Genomic DNA, 18426 nt, shown 5'->3' on the forward strand with positions numbered 1-18426 from the left:
CAAGTTGTGGCGACAGCATTTTGAATGTTCTTATATCGGTGTCGGTCGTCAAAGTGACTACTTAACAACTTAACCATATTCTCATCACTGGACTTGCATAGCTTGAGGTACCGCGCAGTCGAGATCTGCTCCTTGGCCATATAAGCAGACGCTTGCCGTATTGCCAGAGGGAGGTTGGTAAGAAACTCTAGCAACGCATTGTTGCTTCTTGTGTCGCTCATCTGAGAACCTTTTAGGTTTTTCCCTAATAGCTTAAGGGCCTCGTCTTTGCTCATTTCTTCAACTGCGATAATATGATTTTCAGACTCGACCAGCCTTAATCCAAGTTTGTGGTTTCGGGTTGTGAAAAGAATAGATCCTTTCCGGCTGAATGGAAGATAGTCGGTAAGGGCGGTATCCCCAAAGAGTAGCTTTTCATCGTCGGCGTTGTCGATAATCAAAAGCCAGTTACCCATACTCGCGGCCCAATACGGACTTAATAAGTGCCTTAACATCTGCTTTTTCTTCGTCGATTCCCGGTACCTTAAGCTGCTGGCCGATAGCGCGGTATGCATTCTCGAAAGCGGTGGCATCCACAGCGGGAACCCAAAAGACCGAGCATTCCGGCTGCACGTCGCGAATGCGATAAGCGGTCTCCAGCGCGATCTGCGTCTTTCCAACCCCCCCCAGACCTTCGATGGCGGTCCGTTGGCAGTCATCTTCGTCTCCACTAGGAAGAACCCTCTTTAGAAGATCTTCGAGAATTGATTCACGCCCGACGAATTCCTTATTACGTCCGAACCGGACGATCCAGTGTCCCTTCACGGTAGCTTCACCATGTTAGTACTATTTTGGCCGTATCAGCCCACCCAGGAGATGATCAGCTTACAGTTCTCCCGCCGTTTCAAAACATCCGATGCGTTTCCCGCGAATTGCTGGACCGCATCTTTAACTAGTTTGAAGTTGGGGCATTCTGGACCCTTAAATTTATTCATCCCTGAATGGGTCGCATCCAGGCCTCGGCGAGGGAAACCATGCAGGCAGGCCGAAGATTCCGTCACAAGCTATCAAAGTCAGTTAAATATCACGAACGGGGGTAAATAACGTACAATTTTGCGGGTAATACCTATTGATAGGCGATTCGCCCACTCCGACGGTAGAATGCGTTTTAGTATCTTCGTCTTCCTGGTCTCGAAAAAGCAATTCAGGGGTAGTCGCACTGCCTCAGCATTAGCGATCTCGGCGAACTTCTGAACGCGCTGGCGGACGAAGTCGTGTTTCTGCTCAAGGTCTTTTATGAGTTGGTCAGAGGCCTGCTTTCCCATAATGCCGGCAACCAGCACCTGCCACTGAGCCTGCTTCGCAGCATCACTACCCTGGAATGGAGTGGCGAGAAACACGATGCCGACAGTGGAAATCAGGATATGTCTATAGGCGCTGCCTTCCTGGGCGGCTCGGATGATTGCCTGGGGATGTTAACCGCTGCCCGCCGTATATGATCTAGGGACATACCTCGGTCAGAATAAGCCCTCCAAAACAAGAGGCGACGAAGATAATCGGTCGCGTTTGCGAACCACGGCCTTCGGCGAAAAGACCGAGTAGCGTATCGGCATGGCCGAGCAGCGTCTGCACGGGTGCATTTGCGAAGTAGTTTGCATTCCAGTCGTACGTATATATGTGGGCCTTTGGTAGGGCTGCCGGCAGCATGTCGGCGTCCGACAGCCAGTTCACAACCCCATCCCCATTTCTTTTCTTAAACTCCCATGTCCGCGGCGACTCGGTGCCCAATCCGTGGATTGCGATAATACTGTCCGGTTAGACGTGCCTCTATGCATTCCACCGGGTGGAACTTACTCGATCGTCGCGTCGTCGGGAGCGTCGTCGACTGGGACGATCCGGCGGAGTCCCCTGCAAGCCTAAGGATGAAGTGCCGGTAGTTAGCATCGGACGCCGCTTCTTATATAGAGAGCGATCTCACCTCTGTCGTGGTCATCCTGGGAATATTCTGAAAAGCGGGGCTCGTATTGCGCACCAGGCTGGTAAGGGTCAGCTTCAATCGCGACGGTGACTATGTTAAGGTCGCCGTAAGAACGAAAGTGATGGAGAGAGGAGTATTTAGACTTAGCGAGATCCATAATGAGGCGCTGTTTGGCCTTTGTATGCGTGTCACACGTCAAACGACCAACCAGCCACATCACGGCCCAACCGCTATCGAGAACCAATGGTTGGAAGTAAGGCAGGCAATCAAGTGCCTCGCGGTTATCAAAAGAGTAGTATTGGACACGGAGTATATCGAAGGACTTGGCAGCGGGCTGAGATCGCCTAATGCTTACCGCCCAAAGCGCCAGAAGCGCCATATCCAACTACTTTAAGCCATGGTCCCGACATTACCTCTGATGCGACGCACCTGGGCAAGTATTCACAGCACCCATCAAAAACCGCGGATGTCACAACCCTGGTATATGGACGGGACTAACGATTGGTTGTGGAACTACGGGAGCAGGGACCAGTCGGGGAAACACCCAGGAGAGCCAATCACAGTGCAGGAAGAATGATCAGTGTGATCAGTGCACTGATCAGACTGAGCACGACTCAGGGGAGGTCTATATATTCGGAGGAACTGGCTGGTGTAGATAGACAGTTCCGCAGTATGCAATTCAGATTGTATTCACGGTATCTTGTGTTTACATTGAGACATCTTGTTGTGCACTGTTTAGCTGCACCGAACCAATTGTCAGAAGTTACCTTCAACCCGTATCCCTTTCAGAGGTTCTGTACAGGGGTTCGGCACAGCTCACTTTGCACAGCTACACCCCAGCTTCAAAATTGGGCAACTGGGACGGTCGATGACAAAAGCACTGCCTCTTTCGGTATTTACCAGTTGCCTAAATGACAAAGAATGTAGCCATTGAAATGTGCATATAATAACGACTCGGTAGCTGCATAATTGTACACTCGTATCACAAAAGCAAAAGTCAAAGTACATTATCCAGATACAGTAGACCATAAAAACGAAACTAAGAAACATGTTCTAGCTACCCCACTTGGTGACGATGGCCAAAGACGACAGGGTGTCTGGATGCTCTGCACCAAGTCGTCGCTGCCGAGCCTGGGCACAGTCCTTCATTAGTGCTAAGGCGGTCGAGTGTCGACCTTGGCTTTTCCAAGTAAAAGCGAGGTTGGCCATGCTCGTCAGCGTATCTGGGTGATCGGCCCCAAGCTTGGTCTTGCGAGTCTCCATCACCTGCACAAACAGCTTCTCGGCCTCCTCCCACCGGCCCTGGTTCCAAAATGTCGACGCTAGGTTGGCCATGCTCGATAGCGTAGAAGGGTGATCGGCCCCAAGCTTGGTCTTGCTCGTCTCCATCACCTGCACAAACAGCTTCTCGGCCTCCTCCCACCGGCCCTGGTTCCTGTATGTCGACGCTAGGTTGGCCATGCTCGACAGCGTATCTGGGTGATCGGCCCCAAGCTTGGTCTTGCTCGTCTCCATCACCTGCACAAACAGCTTCTCGGCCTCCTCCCACCGGCCCTGGTTCCAAAATGTCGACGCCAGGTTGGCCATGCTCGTTAGCGTATCTGGGTGATCGGCCCCAAGCTTGGTCTTGCGAGTCTCCATCACCTGCAAAAACAGCTTCTCGGCCTCCTCCCACTGGCCTCGGTGCAAAAGGATCAGAGCAAACAGTGACATACTATCTAGACTCGCCGTATCCTCTTTTCCCAGTCTATTCTCGCGGGCTCGTCTCGCTTTGCCCACCATCCGCTGTGCCACCTCGTATCTCCCTTGCGACCATGCAAACCAACCCCCATTATACAAAAGCGTCGCCCATATTTCCTCCCTATTCTCGCTGGGTCGGTAACCCAAGGCCACTTGAACGTGTGCGAAGAGATTTCGACAAGTCGCCCAGTTCTTGTAGTCTCCAGTTGGGAATGACGCTGCCATTCGCTCGATAAACTTCTGTTTGAACGTCTCCTGCTGGCCCCATTGTTCCAGCCACTTCCTCGTTGAGAACTGCACAAGCCCGTGCATCTCAAACTCGTCCATCTCAGTCGTCGCTATGATGCAGTAGTCTCTCAGCATCGCCACATCATCTTCGAATCCATCATCAGTAGTATCTGCACTATCATCCGTGAGGTCACTATGTGTCACCATCCATGTCACCATCTACGGCACCATCTGTAGCACTTCTGCCGTTATCAAAGTCTGTATCTCCGTCCTCGTCTATACGCCGTCCTGGAATATCCTCCTTAGTAACTCTACGAGGTTTTAAAACCCAACCAGGGATACCTTGCCGGTCGAAAAAGCTCATAAGTGACAAGAGATCCGCCGCAGACGGCCGCTTAGACCGGATGTAGTCAAAAGATATTTGCCATGTGGTAAGAACCGCGTTCGATGCGCCTCCATCCCGTCGTAGGTCCCCAGCATCGTACTGTAAAGACTGCTCTTTCTATGCTCACTCTTCCGGAACTCAGCTAGGTACTTCTCGGGCGAGCTCCGCGGCGCCCTTGCCTGTATGTAGGCGGCAGCCTGGCTAATGGCCAACGGAACGAGGTCGAGCGCCTGTACGAGATCGGCCGCCACATCTAGATCCGCGGGCGATCCTAGCTTCTTCTCCAGGAGTGCGAGGGCATCTGTCTGCGCCATCGGTCCGACTTCGATCATATTTTGACGGCGCCCGGTCAGTCTGAATGCTAACTCCCTGTTACGTGTTGTGACAATAATCGATCCATTTTGGCTCTGCGGTAGGTATGTCGCAAATGGCCGCCTCTCGCGCTCATTGCCGCTGGTCGTGCCGTGGGCAATATTCGCGTTGTCGAACACATCGCGGTCGTCAGCGCTGTCAAGGATCATGATCCATTTGTCGTTCCGTTCGTTGGAAAGCCAGCTGTACACAAGCTGTGGGATGTTCGCCTTGGGCTCGTTCCGGCCGGCCAGCTTGACGGTGTTGGCAATCGTCCTGAAGCCATCCTCGACGCGCTCATACATTCCAGCGTGGACCCAGAATACCCATATGTCCGGCTGCTTTTCAGTGATCCGGTGAGCGAACTCGATGGCCAGCTGCGACTTGCCGATACCGCCCAAGCCTACGAGGGCCACACGAGCGGCGGGCTCGGAACATCGCCGGTCGATTTGCTCGAGAATGTCTCCGCGGTTGACAAAATCGGGATCGCGGGAGAAGGGGATGGTCGCGAATGGCCGCGGCGGGGTTTCTGATCGTTCTGGGGAAGTTAGCGGTGCACCCCTCGACTCTCACAGCGCTCTGGTAATCTTACCTGGCGCCTGCGGGAAAGTATTGTAGATCGTCCCCCTGTTGGTCCCCACCTGGGAACCATTGTTATAGTCACCGAAACGATAACTGTCTGACATTGCACTTTCTATCCTGAGCTCGTCAGCGTGGCGGAAGCGTAGAGAAAACTTGGGTTTTACGATGAGGTAAGTAGCGTCAAGATCGAGCCATTTGTGTGTTTTGTAACCTCGTGGATCGAGGCGAAGATCGGAAGTGGGCATTTTTTATATTTGCAGAGTTGCTTGGCAATTCTTCTTCTCATGGCATTCGATGCCGATCATTGGCGGGCGTATCGCCGCATTACTCAGCCTCAACTGTAAAAGGGAATCCGTCTGAAGAAAAGAGGCAGACATCTCTGCAGTCGGTTTGGTTGGTCCGACCTGCTCTCTGTAGAGATTGATCCCCCTGCCGGTCGCAAGTCCAGACAAAACTTGACACTGCACTGCCTCCACAAAACCGTTCCGCAAATCAGAGTCAAGCTAGAAGCTGTATCTCGACCGCCTTCATGCAAGTCTAAAGCTGCTCAGCCCAGCTCGTGATGTCCAACACGCCCAATTTTTCCCAGTCTTTCACTTTTTTACTTGCTATATATTAAGCGACTCAAACCTAATCTTCAGTGGTTTCAGCTTTCTTCCACTCTGTAAGCATCAACGAGGCTGCTTGGTTGACGTGTTAATCCTCAGAACTCCAATATGGATCCTCTCAGTATCACAGCCGGCATCGTGGGTATTGTCGCACCAACGCTGCACTGCGTGCGACTCTTGGTAGAGGACTTGCAGAACATTGCCGACGCACCTAATACCGTGAAGGCGCTCACCAACAATCTCCAATCAGTGGAACTTGCTCTTGACTCGTTGGGGGCTGTGACGGACTCGCAGTGGGAATCCCTGGGCGATGCTATTACTACCCAGTCGAAAGCTACGATAACTTCCTGCAAAACTTCCTGCGAAAGGTTCAAGACCTCTCTCGATCGCTGGACCCGGCACAGCACAGATGGAACGCTCTCCTGGCGAGACCGCGCAACTCTGGGCATCTTCAGACAGGACCACATCAAATCCATATCGAAGCAGCTTCAGCAATGCAACATCACGCTGACCTCTGTAACGAGCATTGCAACCTTGTAGGTGAAAATTTAGGCCCAGACGGATAGGCACTAATGAATCCTAGACACAGCTCCTGCAGCAGGCTCAAGCAGCCGAAGAGATCAAGACGATAATATCGACGAAGGAGACGGCGGTTAACAATGCGATCACAGCGACAAACGATCAGTCGGCCGAAGTTAGTGCTCAGCTGGTAGCGCTTACCCTAGCAGAGCCGGGCGAGGGTGAAACGGACGCCGATCAGGCGAGCGCGACGAAGCAGGTTGCGATGGAAAAGAAAGCACTGCATGAATCGCGCATGCTGTTTGAGGAACTGCTCTTCGTGATCCAGACAGCAGCCGCAAATGCCCGAGCAGACCAGGGAACCACAATCACCTTTGGAAACAATAATAGTGGCCAGCAAGTGGGAGTCAACAGCGGGACTATCACTGCTACATTTGGCCGAAGGGGGTAGACTTTGTATATTTGTTCCTCTTGCTTGCTCTGCTGTGTATTGAACAAGCTCGAATCTATTTACACAACCATTTATTCTCTCGTAATGCAAACCTGACCGCCGGTTCGGAACTCTGCAGCTTCGAAATAGGGTCATTGTGACAAGGGCTGTAATATCAGGGCTTGGAACTTCATGGTTCAATTCAGGCTAATGATCTTCAATGGCCTCGAAGAGCGTGATACCGAGAAGAAGAAGGAAATACAGTCTTGATGATCCTGAACGCGTATTTTATTCTCCCTTGCCTGGCCCGTGCCCTTGTTGGCATCAGGCCGCTGCCAAGTCCTCCGATATCTTACAGAGCCAGTGGGCTTCCTTTGATAACCATCATGCCTTCTGATTGTCTGCCTCACTTTGACGACTGGTTCACAACGTGTAGTTACCCCTCCTTGCGGTGGTATCGACAGTGTTGTTGGTGGTGGTTGCGAGTGGTTGGCTTTTGCCGTGTGACAGTCATCGAATATCCTAAGCTAGGTTTCAAACCGTGGTCATCCGCTCAATGTACCGAAGTACCTATATTTTTTACCACCCGTTTTATTTTCAATTTTTGTTTTCTGTCGGCGCTTACATGCTTCAGGTTCATTGGAAGACTGAGGGGTGTGAATGTAGAAGATAGGGAGAGAAATCTTCCTCAGTTTTTGGCAGTATGTCTTCCGAAATCTGCATCGGATTTCCCTGGAAATGACAGTCTGGATGTTCTTCCGGTCTCTCAGGACTTCCATGCCCAGGAACCATTGAAGCATTTCACCACCTTGCAGTGCGAACTCCTTTTTGAGTCCCTCGACCAGTTCGTCCACCAGGTGGCGTTTCTTGGCCGGGAACGTGATGGCAATATCATCCACATAAAAGAAGATGATCACTCCGTTCTTCATATAGCAACAGGGCTCGTGTGGCACGGCCACGTAGCCGAGTGATGAGAGGACGCTTGTGAAGTTCTTTTGCCACAGTAGTGGAGACTCCTTTAAGCCGTACAAAGCCTTCAACAAAAGCACCTTACCTGGTGTTCTCCCTGCTCCTACTGGGATCCTCATGAATATGGCGTATGGAAGGTCGGTGTGGACGAAGGCGTTGACAACATCGTATTGTATCATCTCTAAGTCGAAGCGGGCGGCGAGGGAGACCAAGGTACGGAACGACTTACCAGCCAACGTGGCGGCGTAGGTGTTTTCCATTACCGTACTTGCTTGCTGATCTCCCCGCACAACCAACCTGGCTTTGGCTTTCTGGAGGATACCATGCTTGTTAAACTTGTAGGTGAACACCCGTCTTCTGGCAGGCTCCCTTCGCCGACGCCACTCCCAACCCTGCCGTCGGTGTCCTCACCAAGCGCCGCAACCATTGCGGTGCCTCCACTTTCGAGAACCGCGGCTCGGGTGGCTCCCCCTTTGTGAGGGATTGCGAGCAGATCATCCGCAACTTGAGCGGTGACGGCTCGTGGCCGCTGTCTTTTGAGGCTCATAGGGAGATTGCTAGTTATGGCTCTTGGTGCGCCCCCCCTCCCATCCCCAGACGGAAAGAGTTACATTGACTAAATTGATAATACACAGCCACTTCGGTATTGAATGGGGCCAGCTCCACCGCGGCACTGTCTTGGTTGGCACTTCGGACGTCAAGGATCTCATCCGCGACTCCATCAGCAAGTTCCGCCGCAACGATGGCAGAGTTGGCTCTCGCGGCATCATGCCCTGTGGTCAGGATGAGATTGCTATTGTTTGGGGTCTTTATTAGAGAGCTATGGGTGTCTGATGCATCCTTGGAGGGATTGAGAGCCGCTGATGGGTTCCTGTTGGATCGATTTTAAACTTGTGTTGTTCGTTTCTTAAGGGGTTTCAGTGCAGGTAATTAGAGTATTTTCCGTGGAAGGGAATTAGTGTGCTTGGTGTAATTAGGGACGGTAGAATACATATTGTGTGTGCTTTGCATCTCTCTCTCTCTCTCTCATGAATGACTCAAACATCCGCAAAATGAACCACACTGCTGTTGCTGGCATTGGCAGTCGATGGCGGCGGAACAACCCTCCTCGACCTCGCGACGATGGCCATTGGGTTGATGTTCCGGTGGATGATCTTGTTTTTGTCGATGAACGACAGCGCAGATAATACTTGATCGATGAAGTCTCCCAAACCTCCACACTCTAGAGTACACGCCACAGTCGGATAATGCGTGTCACGGAAGAAGACACTTTGGGCCGCAGGAATTTCTAGACGCCACACTGAGACATGTCCCAAACCTCAAACACGTGATCCTTGAAGACGTTGATGAGAGGGCACGAGCTGCGAAAATCTGGGACGAGAGTTAGTTCGACAACCAGATCAACAGCCTGAAGGTTGGAATGGAGAAGCTGGACATTGACTTGACGTTGAGTGAGTCTTGAGGCTTGTGTTGGGGATGGGATTGGGGAAAGTCTATTCAGATCTTTGCATGAATTTAGATTAGACGTCTTGGTCAATACACACAGCCGTGTCTACACCTCTCTCCTCACAAACTCTTCCCCGAAGTCCAAGTGACATCCTTAACGTCCCCAACCCAGGCATAACTCGGATTCTCAGTGTAGCAATAGTCGACCACGCCCACCGGCTCAGGAATCGTCAGCTCCTCGCCTTCCCCGAGCGGCTCGTCGGTGTACTCCCTATGCTCGACCTTTTCGCAAACAATGTTGCTGTTGACGGTGGCGGTCGACACTCCCGAGAAGCGGACCCTAAAGCGAACCCAACATAAGCATCATGGCCAAAAAGAAAAGAAAAAAAACAAAACAAAAAAAAAACTCACGGATTCTCGGCATCCAACTCCAAACACTCCCACTCAGCCCTCAAACTCAACTCCTTCCTCCCCTCATCCCACCTAAACTGGCATTTGTATGGCCACAACGGGCCCTCGGGCACCTGAGCACCACCATCATACCCCATCTCGCACTCCCACCACCCATCCCCGGCAGACTTGCCCTGGTATACGGGATTAGGGTATCTAAACCCCCTGTTTGTCTGGAGTATAATCTCAAACGATATCGAGCCGTTGTAGGTACTGAAATACGAAAACTGCCATTTGGGACTGTAGATCGAGGAGAGGGTGCACGAGTCTTGAGTGGCAGGGACGGGGTCCTCGATGGAGTACGGCTGGAGGGTGACGACAGTGCCGAGGGTGCCTGTGAGGGAAACGGTCGAATCGGTCGTGGGGACTGTGCAGAATTTCTTGAGGTGGGTAGGCGAGGAGGGGATGGGCTCGGTGGTGCATGAGAGGGGGAGGGGGAGGGTTCCGGTGGCGGAGATTTGGAGGCTGTTTTGAAAACATCATTGTTAGCTACCCAAGGTAGGGATAGAAAAGGAGGGGATAAAAGGGGGAAATACGGCTTAGCTGGGTTGTGATCGTCGCAGAACCAAGTCTGGTTTATGGTCACGCTGTAGGTTGCGGGATCGAACTGGACTGCGGTGGAGATGCTGTAGCGGCCGATGGTAAAGGATTGGAACTCGGTGCCGGCGCAGAAAATGTTGGTTGCTACGGGGCCCTGGGACATGCAGCTTGCCTCGTAGCCGTTGGCGAGGTTGGTGAGGATGAAGGTTAGACGCTGCTCTTTGACCGAGGTGATCTCGTCGCCGTCTTGGTCGGCCCAGATGACGTGTGAGAGGATCCAGCTGGGGCTTTCGGACTTGGCGAGGCACCCGGGGGTGTCGTGGCCGGTGGGGCCTTCGTTGTATCTGGGGGTGAGGGCGACGGGTTGGAGGAGAGACCCCTTGACGAGGAGGGGGGAGCTGTCTGCTTTGCCGTCGGTGAGGGGGACGGAGGCTGTTCCGGCGGCGGTGAACTTTGTTCTGGGATATATCCACGTCAGTCCTCTCATCTGTCAGTCAAACATCACCACCACACTCACTCGGGGGTGCGGTCACTGCAAGACCATGTCTGGTTGACCGAAACACTCGCTCTCGTCCCGGAGATCTGGACCGACGCAACCAGGTCCTCGATCTCTTCCTCCGCCGAGCAATTGCCCCCCCGGCAAGTGTACTCAGCTGTCTGGTTCGTCGCCCTGTTCAAAAGCGAAAACGACGCCCCCCCTCCAGTAGCAGCAAGGTCCTCGACAAACCAACTCGGAATAGTAAACGATCTCGACGTGCACCCTTGAGCAGAAATTACCGCTTGCGCCGAAGCCAGCGAGACCCCAAGAGCCGCTGCACCAACAAACCAAAGACGAGCCATCGTCATCACTCCAAGAACAAGACGCAATTGACGAGAGCACCACAATCCACTATCAGACAAAGAACCCGGGATGGATATATAACCTCCCCGACCCCCTATCTTCCCCGCCACGAACGTGAGGAGAACCAACCCCAAAACCCCGCACGACGGCAATTTATCCCACGAGGTAAAAGGTAGGTACCTACGCATCCAACATTATTATATTTCACAGATAGGACCCCAATCTATTCCTCTTCCCATACGTGATTGATGAATTGATCAGGCTATTTAACTCGCACCCACACCACCACACCTCCTCCGCTCCATCATGTCCATCATTTGATTTCCCTCGTGGCCGCCACACCGTAAAGTCGAGCGGCACACCGGCACATTCTATATTATCCACGGGCCCCCCTGCCAAGTCCTTCGAGAGCTTCCTTTTGCAAATTGGGCTTAATATCGCGTTCGGATCGATAGCCCGGCATTGACGGGAGAGTCAGATGGTGTACCTACTTGGGAGAGTGATATCTTTTTCCCGGTCCTGGCCATTGAGCAGGCAGGCAGACAAGGTGCAGGCGTGCTCAGTGGAAGTAGGAGTAGAGAGAGAGGATGAAATCAATGAATCTGGCTGTACATTTTCCACTTTGTCAGTCACCATTTAGTGACCAAGGGCGCGCCTTGAATCACAAGAGTGATGAGACTCACCGGTAACCAGTATCATGCCGCTTGCAGCCACGTAAAATGCAGCCAAACAAAGTGGCACGATTAGAAGGCAAAAGGTGTGCCATCTCCCGAACAGGAGATGCATTGTATGGGGTTTGGTGTGGTTCTTTCTTTGTGCCCGGGGTTGTCAAGGAAGTTTACGTCTGCGCAGTGATCTTGTTGGAGTTGAGGAGTCCAGTTCGAGTGGGTGTCATTTGTTTTTTTCTTTCTTTTGACATTTAAGCCAGTGAAGAAAACTTTACCGGCTGAGGCGTCGCGAGAGTTCCAAGGCTTGACGGTGGCTCCATGACGGACGGCACCTGACACATTGAGCGTTCAGCATGTGGGAACTTTCAACTGGTTCAAGATGTCAAACCTTGGCCAAAGAGTAAAAGGGAATGCAATGGTGATTGCTGTACACACCCAGATTCTCAGACACCCTTTACTTCCCATATATTTTCCTTGTTCTCTCATCCCACTCCTCATCATACCCAGTGTCAGGGTCCTCCTCCATATCTTCGTCCATCTTATCCACCTCGCCCTCGGACCCCGCCTCATTTGCCTGCTTCTCGGCGTAATGATCGAGAGGAAGATTCTGAAACTCTTCCATGTCGTAAACAGAGCCTGGCAACTCAACATCTCTTGGGATTGACATGATGCCAAACTTTTGGCACATACCCCAAGACCCGCTCGTACCATAGAATCCGACAATCTTGTGATTGGCTGGTGGCTCTGTAGAGGCAGATTGTTAGTTTTCTTTCTCAGCCTCCACGCAGGGGGCAGCCATGAAGCTTACCAAGAACCTTGACCTCATGCAGCTCCAAATCCGCCGCAAAACTCTGAAGATTCAAGCCACCTCTTGCCTGGCCATTAGACAACCACACTCTCAGGCCTTTTAACACGTCGTGGTTCTTCAGAGCCTTGGATATGGCCACCTTGGTGACTTCAACTCCAGGTGGGATCGCCATTTTCCTCGCCTGATGTCCTCCCATCTGTGTCGAAGGGGGTAACCTTGGGCCGCATGGCACCTTTGACCCATCCTCGTAATAGACATAGGCACCGTCCAACGCGCACCCGACCCTGACATCAATCATGGTGGCGTTCACAATCGTCCCATACCATTTGGTGCCCTTCCTCTTGCTCCGCCTCTTCAGCAAAACAGTCCACTTCCAATCATGATTCATGCCCCACTGTCCTTTCGAACGTTCCTCCTCCTCGGCGTTCGACCCAACGGCCGTTTTCGTGAAGCGAAGGTCGGTCCCGGGAATACCAGCATCGATGTACTCAGCCACTCGCAACCTCATCCAAGTCGAGATGTCATGAAACGTAGACTTTTCCCCATTCATACCCAGCGCCTCGATCCGATCCAACCCGCCGGTCGCCATCCTTTCCTCTTCGCTGACATGAGGGCCCAACCGCTCCGTCAACTCTTGCAGTGAGAATCTCACACTCTTGAGCGGCTCGCCAGGGTAGGTGAGACCATCGCTGATAGACATGTTCTTGCTGCAAACCCAAACACTGGCAAGCCCAGCATCGCACTTGATCTCAACATTTTGAGCAGCGCGGCCGTCCACAGTGTCCTCCACCAAAGGACAAATCTCAGGTGCACCCTCTGGCAAGGTCACATAGCCCGGTAACTGAAACTCGGGCGCGCTATTGCGCAGAACAAGCGCGTCCTTGAGTTCAATCCGGTAGTATCCAGTCTGCGAGACGTCTGATCGGACCGGTTTCGGCTCCTTTTCTTCCTCCTCACCCGCACAGCGCAACGCGCGCGAGAGAAAATGCTCTGGCCATTGAAAGTAACCCCACCAAGAATGTTTGAATGCCCACCCCAAGTCATGGCTGGTGATGAAATCAGGCTTGGTCGCCGAAGGGTTAAACGCCCGGACGATCTCCTTGTAAAACCGTCCCTGGCTCACGGAGCAAGCTTCCCACATGCATATAGGCCGCTCACAACGTTCCCTGCTGACTGCGTCCCCGACAGGTGTCGGGTCAAGGAGGCAGTCTGGAATCTCATCCATGAACCGGGGCCAAGAGTAGGTCGACTGACTCCCTGACATGGCCAGCGAGAGGCCTTCTGATTTGTGGATGGAGAAAAGGGCGTCTGGGAGGGTTCTTCCCAACTTCTCATCAAAGTGCGCGTCCAGAAGCAAGGCCGCGATGACTGGTTTGTTGTTTGGGTGGAGAGGACCGCCCGAGTTCTTGACCGCTTTGGACATGATTCGGTACAAATCTTTGTGTCGCTGCTCCTGGCCTGCCTTTGATTTTGCCGCTTCCATCTCAGCCTCAACGTCGCGTAACTGGGAGATCGTCTTCTCGGTGCGGATGACGTGGATTCGGGGAACGGAACCCATGACCTGCTGCTTGCCAAAAGACTGCTGCTGGGCGTGCCTGCTGAGGGTGTCGCGGGAATATTCTTCTTCAATTCGAAACGACTGGCGAGGCAGCCCGTCCCAGTAGATGTTGTCGGCGGCCAAGGCTTGCCACATGTAAGCAGCCACACGTAGCTTGGAAATGGCGGCATCGAGACTCGAGTGAGTGCTGGAAATGTCGCCAAACTTGGCTGGTGGGCAGTCGATAAGGAGGGGTGAATCCTTTGCTACCAGGATGGCGAGATGAAGAGGCGGTACTTGGAGGAGGGGGGTGTACCGAAGGGATAGCTAGCTGCTGTGTCAGTGCCAAAACTCATGAGAAACACCAACAATTCAAGATGAACATACCTCAACCGCGTTGGCGGCATCATTCCCCGATGTCACAGTGATCTTGTTCAGGCCAGGGGAAAGCATAACCAAGGCCTTGAACTGTCCCAACGACAGCGGCCAGCGCTGGTCAGGGAAGCCGGTGTTGCCATGCTCATCTTCCACATGAACCAAGACAAAACTGCTTGGCTTGGGTTCGACAACAACAAAGTCCCCGCCCGTCCCAGAGGTCGGCTCAGTGGAGGCCACACACTTGCCGGAAAGCAGAAAGCATCGCTGGTGAACCTCCTCCACCTCGTCAATCTCGGCGTTTTCGATCTCAATCATTGGTGACAAGATCACATACAGGCTGTAGGTAAAGACAATAAAGACGGAGATTTGACAGAGACAAGACGCTGGAGAACACCAAGTTTAATAGTTAACAAAATGTCGGTGACGCGCTCCAGCTTTCATGGTGTTGTTCCAGGCAGAAGATGGAGCCCTGGGGTGATGCCCCACAGATGCCTGGACACAAGAACCAGGCCCCTGCCTAGCGCACCGATGGTAGGGCGCTGTGGGGCTCAGCCCTGTCAAAGATGGAGTGGCGCCTGGGGTGCATCAACGTCGACATGCATCAGCAGGCAGATGGGTGAATGAAAATTGCGATCTGTTTTTGATGCCAGTCCCGGTGTATGGTGAGAATCTTCCTCACGTCCCAGACAAATGCCCAAGAGCGCAATGAAAAAAAAAAAAAAACAGAGCCGGTCAGACTTCCATCAAACACCCACCCCATCCGAGCGCCCAAAGGCAAATCCTCGAGAAACGGGGTATAGATCGATCATCGCCACTTTATGTTCCAAATCCCAGCACGAGTCCCAGGCAGAAAAATAGCGAAAGCAAAAGGGCCTCACTGTGTAGGTGTCGAGGATATCGTTCATCAACCCGGGGTGGGATCTGTGGCTCCTTTGGGGAATACAAAAGAGGACGACTACTATAGAAATGATTCTCTGAAGTATTGTCGACATGAGCAAAAAAAAAAAAAAAAAAAAAAGAAAAAAAAGATTGGAATTCTGGCAGAGAAGTCGAGAATATATATTGGGCAGTGGTGGCCAGTGCGCCGCTGCATTCACTCGCACGGGCCAGGTGAAGTTTTGGGGGGGGCAACCAACTGGGAGAGCAACCAGCAGAGCAACAAAGCAGGCCGGTCCTGGTGATGATGGGAGCTCCAAGTGGGCCAAGATGTTAGCTGGAGATCAAGCTTCCCGAGCCATCAAGCCTTGTGGTGGTAGGCAGTGAATACGGTGTAGGATCAACATGGGAATTGGACGTCTTGCTGAGGTATCATCCGAAGAGTTGGGACAACAACGGCGGAGACTGTCTCAAGCACCACCACGTGGAATCAAGCCCCAGACGGGAGTGACGCAACCTGGAACCACGTCAGTGTGGACCAATGGCTGAAGCACAGGAGAGGTCAGTGAAAAGGACAAAGACGTTGCACAATACTAGCATCAGGGGCACCACCAGGCCAAATGACAGAGGCACAAAGAACGGTCCAAATGAGCTGGCGTTAAGCAAGCAACGGGAGCAGTACCCCCGAGCTACCCGAGTCCCTCACTCAAATAAGCTTCGACCAAGGTGTCTCCCATCTAGCGGCCGACATGAACCAGACACGGACGGCAATTTATAGTTTGCGCCTGCTCCCCTTTCTCTTGGACCGCAACGGCCATAAGTGCAACGTGGGTGACGTAGGAATAAGTTTCCAGCCATTGCAACGTACCACAGCTTCTCTTCTCTGTTTCCAGTCTTACCAGCCATCCTCGACAGCTTCAGCACCCTCTCAAGAACCAGTGCTGTCGTCGTGTGACAAGACCATCACCAACGACTCGTCGTCAACACTCCCCCGTCGCCGCCGTCGCCGCCGCCGCCTCACCCACGCTGCAACCATTCTACCACCACATCGATAACCCCTTTCGCCCGGGGCTATGGGGCCCGACGAGATCGAGATGGTACCGCCCAAGACGCCACGCGGTTTGCCCCCCTCAGAAACAGATTACCAGCCCGTCAACTGGAAGAGGCTCTTTTTGCGCCCAAAGTACCTAGCCATGTGGGTGGTCTTAGTGATTATTATCATTCTGACCGCCATCATTACCATCTACCACGACAAGGTTGTTGAGGTGGGTGATATTCGACGCTTTGACAATGTATGTGGTGGCAAGCAAGAGATACTGACTGCGCATCCTCTCCAGCATCTTCGGCCCTTTGCCGAGCAAGTGCGCCATCTACCCGGCGGGTGGCTAATACCAATCGTCATCCTCATCGTGATATCGTTTCCACCTTTATTTGGCCATGAAATCATTGCATTACTGTGCGGAGTAGTATACGGATTATGGATTGGCTTCGGCATCGTGGCGGCAGGCACCTTTTTGGGAGAAGGTAGGTGGCATTCGTGCTGTGGCTGGTGATGGCAGTGTCAAGATGCTGACAGGCCCAAACACAGTTGGTACTTGGTTCGCCTTCAAGTATCTATTTCGACAAAAGTCGGAGAAGCTCGAAAGGACAAGCTTGAGCTACGGCGCCCTGGCGCGCATCACTCGTGATGGGGGTTTCTGGGTATACCGCTTCCTGTCTTGAGACTAGAATTATCAGGCGACTAACATATGGACGGTATAGATTGTCCTGATTATTCGCTTCTCGGCGATACCTACCCACTTTTCCACCGCCGTCTTTTCCACGTGCGGCGTGAACTTCTGGATCTTTGCCATTGCGACGTTCCTTACGCTTCCGAAACAGATCTTTCTCGTCTATCTCGGTGTCCTCCTACTCCAAGACAAGCCGGACGACGCGCCCAAGAACATTGTGTTTGGTATCGCGTTTGTGTTGACCATTGTCATGGCAGGCTACATCGGTTTCAAGATGCGGTTTGTTAAGAAGATCTTGATCGAGGAACAAGAGGAAAGGAGAAAGGCTTTAGCAATGCCGACGATGGATGACACAGTCAATACCGGGGATGGGGTCTTGGACCCAGAAAGAAGCGAGGTTCGTGATCCGTGGACGGTGGAGGCGCAACACAAGTTTCTAAACAGGTCGAGTCAGTATGAGGCCCTTTCCCAGAACGACTTTAGCATCGTGATGCCAGGTCCTGCCGCCGGAAACCACACGCCGCTTGGTGAACCCTCCAAGGGACCGTCCACTGCGCCATCCGGGTGGACGACAGAGGCTGTCAACACACCCGATAGTCCAGGAACGCCGCCAAACGAGTACTTTGGGCAGCAACCGGCAAAAGGGTTTCAGTGGGTGTGAGGGATGGTGTTGCATCAAAATGCGCGATGTTACCTTGAGTTTGGATATGGAGGTTGGAGTGAAACAAAGGGAACAAACAGTAGTGCATGGGCGTCAGGTGATGTTTTTCTGGCGGCGATGATTTGTTAAATTGCTGAGGGGCAGGGGCCACGTATTCCAGCGCTGCCAAGTGGACTTGGCCAGAGGGCAGAGCTCTTCTCAACAGGGCTTCGTTTATCGAACCTATGGTTCCAATGACACTCGAGATTGGGATCTATTGCAGATAGAGATATGCAAGTACATTACCGACATCCTGGCCTGCGTTGACTGGGCTGTGCAAAGCCAAGACTGTTGGTGCTTTTTGGTGATGGCATCATCAAGAGAGGCCTTCTTGGGTCTTCCAATGATTTTGTGACTTCATCGAAGTCAGAGGGTTCACGATGGTGTAAAACGGAAGGGAAGCAGAACAACTGAGGATCCGCCATCAACCGTTCAACATCACCACACCTCTATACGATATATCAACACTCCAATCAACAAATGAAGCCCCTCGCCTTCCTCGCCTTGGCGGCGTTGATGTTGCCGCTCTGTGCACCAGCTCCTCGAATATCAACAGAGAGATGGCGGAGGCTATTGTGAGGGAAACTGGCGAGGTTATGTTGCTGTATGAGGAGTTTAACTCTTCGAGGAGCGCCTGGAGGGCTGTTCTGGAGCCGCAGGCGGTTCGGTTGGCGGGTAGGTGT

At 52.6% G+C, this 18426-nt stretch overlaps 7 protein-coding genes across 7 annotated transcripts; 3 read left to right on the forward strand and 4 right to left on the reverse strand.

Annotated features, from left to right (window-relative positions):
• Positions 1-447: 447 nt before the first annotated feature.
• On the reverse strand, positions 448-2333 carry QC762_0083480 (uncharacterized protein; the record flags this gene model as incomplete). The annotated part of the gene is made up of 6 exons (XM_062883953.1): positions 1958-2333; positions 1834-1895; positions 1492-1786; positions 1089-1445; positions 869-1043; positions 448-809 (listed from the first exon to the last, which is right to left on the reverse strand). Exons 1-6 carry the CDS (start codon positions 1970-1972, stop codon positions 448-450), a joined length of 1266 nt encoding a protein of 421 aa, XP_062742402.1. The 5' UTR covers positions 1973-2333.
• A 677-nt stretch (positions 2334-3010) lies between these two features.
• On the reverse strand, positions 3011-5539 carry QC762_0083490 (uncharacterized protein; the record flags this gene model as incomplete). The annotated part of the gene is given in 4 exon segments (XM_062883954.1): positions 3011-4144; positions 4149-4423; positions 4438-5199; positions 5254-5539. Coding segments are annotated over 4 exon segments (2406 nt in total). The 5' UTR covers positions 5489-5539.
• A 97-nt stretch (positions 5540-5636) lies between these two features.
• Positions 5637-6924, forward strand: QC762_0083500 (uncharacterized protein). The gene is made up of 2 exons (XM_062883955.1): positions 5637-6387; positions 6434-6924. Exons 1-2 carry the CDS (start codon positions 5960-5962, stop codon positions 6819-6821), a joined length of 816 nt encoding a protein of 271 aa, XP_062742404.1. The 5' UTR covers positions 5637-5959; the 3' UTR covers positions 6822-6924.
• A 2325-nt stretch (positions 6925-9249) lies between these two features.
• QC762_507010 (uncharacterized protein) lies at positions 9250-11234 on the reverse strand (the record flags this gene model as incomplete). Its single annotated transcript, XM_062891120.1, has 4 exons — positions 9250-9555; positions 9627-10130; positions 10202-10663; positions 10723-11234. 4 exons carry the CDS (start codon positions 11232-11234, stop codon positions 9336-9338), a joined length of 1698 nt encoding a protein of 565 aa, XP_062742405.1. The 3' UTR covers positions 9250-9335.
• A 934-nt stretch (positions 11235-12168) lies between these two features.
• Positions 12169-14995, reverse strand: QC762_507000 (uncharacterized protein; the record flags this gene model as incomplete). The annotated part of the gene is made up of 3 exons (XM_062891119.1): positions 14447-14995; positions 12523-14386; positions 12169-12458 (listed from the first exon to the last, which is right to left on the reverse strand). The coding sequence occupies exons 1-3, from the start codon at positions 14750-14752 to the stop codon at positions 12169-12171; spliced, it is 2460 nt and encodes an 819-aa protein (XP_062742406.1). The 5' UTR covers positions 14753-14995.
• Positions 14996-15255: 260 nt separating this feature from the next.
• Positions 15256-15618, forward strand: QC762_0083530 (uncharacterized protein; the record flags this gene model as incomplete). The annotated part of the gene is made up of 1 exon (XM_062883956.1): positions 15256-15618. The coding sequence occupies one exon, from the start codon at positions 15256-15258 to the stop codon at positions 15616-15618; it is 363 nt and encodes a 120-aa protein (XP_062742407.1).
• Positions 15619-16386: 768 nt separating this feature from the next.
• On the forward strand, positions 16387-17741 carry TVP38_2 (Tlg2-vesicle protein; the record flags this gene model as incomplete). The annotated part of the gene is made up of 4 exons (XM_062891118.1): positions 16387-16578; positions 16651-16837; positions 16902-17014; positions 17075-17741. 4 exons carry the CDS (start codon positions 16387-16389, stop codon positions 17702-17704), a joined length of 1122 nt encoding a protein of 373 aa, XP_062742408.1. The 3' UTR covers positions 17705-17741.
• Between the last annotated feature and the right edge of the window lie 685 nt (positions 17742-18426).

Source organism: Podospora pseudocomata, chromosome 5, assembly GCF_035222375.1.
Source record: "Podospora pseudocomata strain CBS 415.72m chromosome 5, whole genome shotgun sequence".
NCBI lineage: Eukaryota > Fungi > Ascomycota > Sordariomycetes > Sordariales > Podosporaceae > Podospora > Podospora pseudocomata.

Coding starts and splice junctions, on each gene's coding strand:
- QC762_0083500 (XM_062883955.1), top strand. CDS start 5,960: ATGGATCCTCTCAGTATCACAGCCGGCATCGTGGGTATTGTCGCACCA. Junction 6,388..6,433: donor GTAACGAGCATTGCAACCTT/GTAGGTGAAAAT, acceptor TAATGAATCCTA/GACACAGCTCCTGCAGCAGG.